At 32.6% G+C, this 3,820-nt stretch overlaps 1 protein-coding gene across 1 annotated transcript; it reads left to right on the top strand.

Moving 5' to 3' along the window:
• The first annotated feature begins 770 nt into the window (after positions 1–770).
• Positions 771–3,412, top strand: LOC102598601 (protein STRICTOSIDINE SYNTHASE-LIKE 12-like). The gene is made up of 3 exons (XM_006345279.2): positions 771–1,015; positions 1,824–2,085; positions 2,894–3,412. Exons 2-3 carry the CDS (start codon positions 1,940–1,942, stop codon positions 3,372–3,374), a joined length of 627 nt encoding a protein of 208 aa, XP_006345341.1. The 5' UTR covers positions 771–1,015; positions 1,824–1,939; the 3' UTR covers positions 3,375–3,412.
• Positions 3,413–3,820: the final 408 nt, after the last annotated feature.

Below are 3,820 nucleotides of genomic sequence, written 5' to 3'. Positions count from 1 at the left end.
TAATACAAATATTTTGTATTATGTATCAATTGCTTGTATTTGTATAGAAATCAGTCTGTATAGGTGAATACAAAATTCTTTTCTCGAATACAATCGATATAAAATATAAATCTCTCACCTATAATTGATTGAATACATTAATACATAATACATTTGACAGAGAGGATGAATTCATATTGTATTCATATCAATACAAATACATATGATACAAAATACAAATATAATTTTTTCCAATACAATTGATATAATATAAAATACAAACTCCCACCTATATATATAGAGAGAGAGAGAGGGGGGAGGGGGGGCAAGGGAGAGAGTTTGCTATGAAATCAACACATAGTGGTTTATTGTAACTTTTTTAAACTATAGCTATATTTCATAAATATGTTGACATTTTTGCCTTGTTCTATAATTTTGGTTTAATGATGCATATTAATCTATAATATAACATGGGTTGTGGTGCACTGATGGGAGTGCTTCACCCTTAACTAGAGGTCTCGGGTTCGAGCCCTGGGTATGGAGAAAATCATGTTGGGAGCGCCACCCCCGAATGGAGCCTGCAGAGCACGATCCGGATTTAGTCGAAGCTCCAATGTGGGTTCTGGACACCGGATGGGAAACAAAAAAAAAACTCCGTTTCTACTTTGTTCCAAAAAAGAAAAAAAATGCTTAGATAAATACATACTATATATATATAATAGGGTGGGGATTACTTCCTATAAATAGGAGGTAACAAGATTCATTATTTTCATAATTGCTTCCTCAAAGACATGGAAAGTATGATAAGAGCAACATTCATAATATTTTGTTTTCCCATTGCTTATTCTCAAATGGTTATGGAATCATTACTTCCACTTAAAAAGCTCCAACTTCCTTCAGGAACAGTAGGCCCTGAAGCCATCGCTTTTGATATTTTAGGCAACGGACCATACACAAGTGTGGCCGATGGCAGGGTACTCAAATACCAAGGCCCACGTATTGGCTTCACCGATTTTGCTACCACATCACCATTAAGGTAAAAAAAAAATTACTTCTTCTGTCCAATTTATATGATTTACTTTTCTTTTTAGTCCGTTCAAAGAATGGTTCATCGTACACTTCTGTTTTATAGCCACACAAATTTCTATCATCATTGTGGACCACAAATTATAAAAGTCTTCCTTTCTTTCTTAAATTCCGTGTCGAGTCAAACTACCTCACATAAAATGAGACTGAGGGAGTAGTTATTTCAGAATATTTGTCATTTAAAAAAATAGAGACAATTAATTATTGATTTCTTCTAATTTTATGTTTAACTTTAACAGTGTTAAGATTAAATAACATATTAATCTAAATCTAATCAGATAATATATGTAACTCATAAAAGAAAACTTACTTATTCTTCACATATCGAAAGAAGAAGAGTACGATGAGCCATGGTTGGAATTTACGGTCGATGGTGGTTTTTCACATTATGTTGGAGCAAGAGAAACTCCTTATACTACAACGTAAAATCTAATTGATTGAGGAGAGAATTCAGTATAGCAACTCCATGTACCACAACCTAAACCCTAATGCATTGAGCAAGTGTAGAATTGTATATTCTCTATATGATGAGCCTTACATCACCATTTATGGGTATGTCCGAATTTCCTACAAATATATAGAATGATCATTTATTGAGAAATCAATATTAATATGGTGAAAGGTTAAGTCATAAATGAGAATAAATTAATTAAATACTCTCTTTATTTTTAATTAACAATCACTTTAGCTAAAAATTGTTGTCACAAAATAACTATGATATTTATATAGTGTAATTAACTTACTTTCTTTGTGTTTAGGACAAAGGAGGTATGTGATGGGAAAAATGACCCAAATTTACTAATTAAATGTGGAAGACCCCTTGGCCTTGGGTTTTACTATAGAAGTGGTGACCTCTACATAGCTGACATCAATTATGGGCTCTTGGTTGTTGGACGAAACGGAGGCCCTTGTTACGGGCATAGATGGCAACCCTTTTGCCTTCACAAACACGGTAGACATCGATCAATTAAATGGAGTCGTCTATTTTATAGATTCAGGACCAATATTCCGCGCCACCAGGTTTGTTACTATATTTAAGTGATTTAATGATGTAAGAGTACATGTTAGTTTAACCATAGTTAAGTATTAATTATACTCTATGTGGTAAACACATGTCATGATGTATTGAATCCACTTTTTGGTTGTGACACTTGGGAAAAATGAATACCGTTTTTTAAAGAAACAGTTTGTCTACTTTAAAAGTTGAATGAGAATCCTAAAATTACCGTTGTCACTAATATCTTTAACGACAATAGTTTAATTGTTGCTAAAAAAGGCTTTTTAGAGGCAATTAACTCTCTTTGTAAATGTCCCTATAGTTTATAGTGATATTGAATCCAATGACAACTAACTAATGAAGATAAAGGTCTTAACGCTTTTTGTTAATGTGCACATTTATTGCTGTTAAAGTTGTTTTTGGTGTGTGGGTAACCTGTTAACACATATCAAATTGAATTATACCAATTGTAATTTGTACATATATTTTTTCAACTATGAAAACTCAAATGTATTACTCCCTCTATTACACAAAGAATGATCAAATTTCCTTTTTAGTCTGTTTAAAAAAAAAATGACCCCTTTCTTTTGTTGGCAACACTTTAACTTCAACTTTTCACGTGACACATTTAAGGCCACAAATTAAAGGGCATTTTGGTACATTTGACATAATTTTAATTTAGAACTACAAAATTAAAAAGTTTTCCTTCTTTTCTTAAACTCTGCTCCAAATCAAACTAGGTCATTCTTTTTTAAAGAGATAAAGTATTATTATTACTACTGCATTTACTAGATCCACTTTAATCTTGATCAACTTTTTGCATTTTTGCAGTAACATAACTTTACTCCTTGAAAGCAAAGATACAACAGGGAGATTATTCAAGTATGACATAAGAACAAATCAGGTCACATTACTTCTAAGTGGACTAGCAGGGCCAGCAGGAGTAGCAGTCAGTTTAGATGGTTCATATGTCCTTGTCACAGAATTAATAGCCAACAGAATCAAGAGATTTTGGATCAGAGGCAGAAAAGCTAATACAGCAGAAGTATTTACAAACTTGAATGGATATCCAGATAATATTAAGAGGACAATCTTAGGGGACTATTTTGTGGCTGTAAACATTGTGAACAATCAATCAATGACTCCACCAAAATTTTCGTTTGCACAAAGGATTAATGTGCTTGGGAATGTTATGGTTTCGCTGATTCTTTCGGCTCAGTATCGTGATTCCATAAGTGAAGTTCAAGAACAATTTGGTAGACTCTATATAGGGTCTTTAAAGGAAGACTTTGTTGGTGTTTATGGAGTTTGAAGTCTTAAGGAAGTCCAAGCACTTTTTGCTCTAGAACCTAACTATAAAGGTCTCCAATTCCCGCCTTTTATTATAGGGAAAAGGCTCAAATATGTCATCGAACTTTTAGAAAAGGCTCATTTATGTCATCCGTTAAAAGTTTGGTTCATCTATGTCATTACCGTTTAAGAAAAGGCTCATTCATGCCATTATTTTTTAACAGTGATTTTGCAAAATCATTTTTTACACGTGGCCAATTATAATTCGGCCACGTCATTATTTTTTTTGACGTGGCCGAATTATAATTCAATTTTTGTTCAAAATTTTGATTAATGATGTGGCCGAATTATAATTGGCCACGTGTAAAAAATGGTCTTGCAAAAATTGAATTAAAAAAAAATAATGACGTGGCCGAATTATAATTCAATTTTTGTTCAAAATTTTGATTAATGATGTGGCCGAATTAT

The sequence above is a fragment of the Solanum tuberosum genome, unplaced genomic scaffold (assembly GCF_000226075.1).
Source record: "Solanum tuberosum cultivar DM 1-3 516 R44 unplaced genomic scaffold, SolTub_3.0 scf00065, whole genome shotgun sequence".
In the NCBI taxonomy this organism is placed as follows: Eukaryota; Viridiplantae; Streptophyta; class Magnoliopsida; order Solanales; family Solanaceae; genus Solanum; species Solanum tuberosum.
The sequence above is the reverse complement of the archived record's forward strand: the minus strand, read 5'-3'. Positions and strand labels throughout refer to the sequence as shown.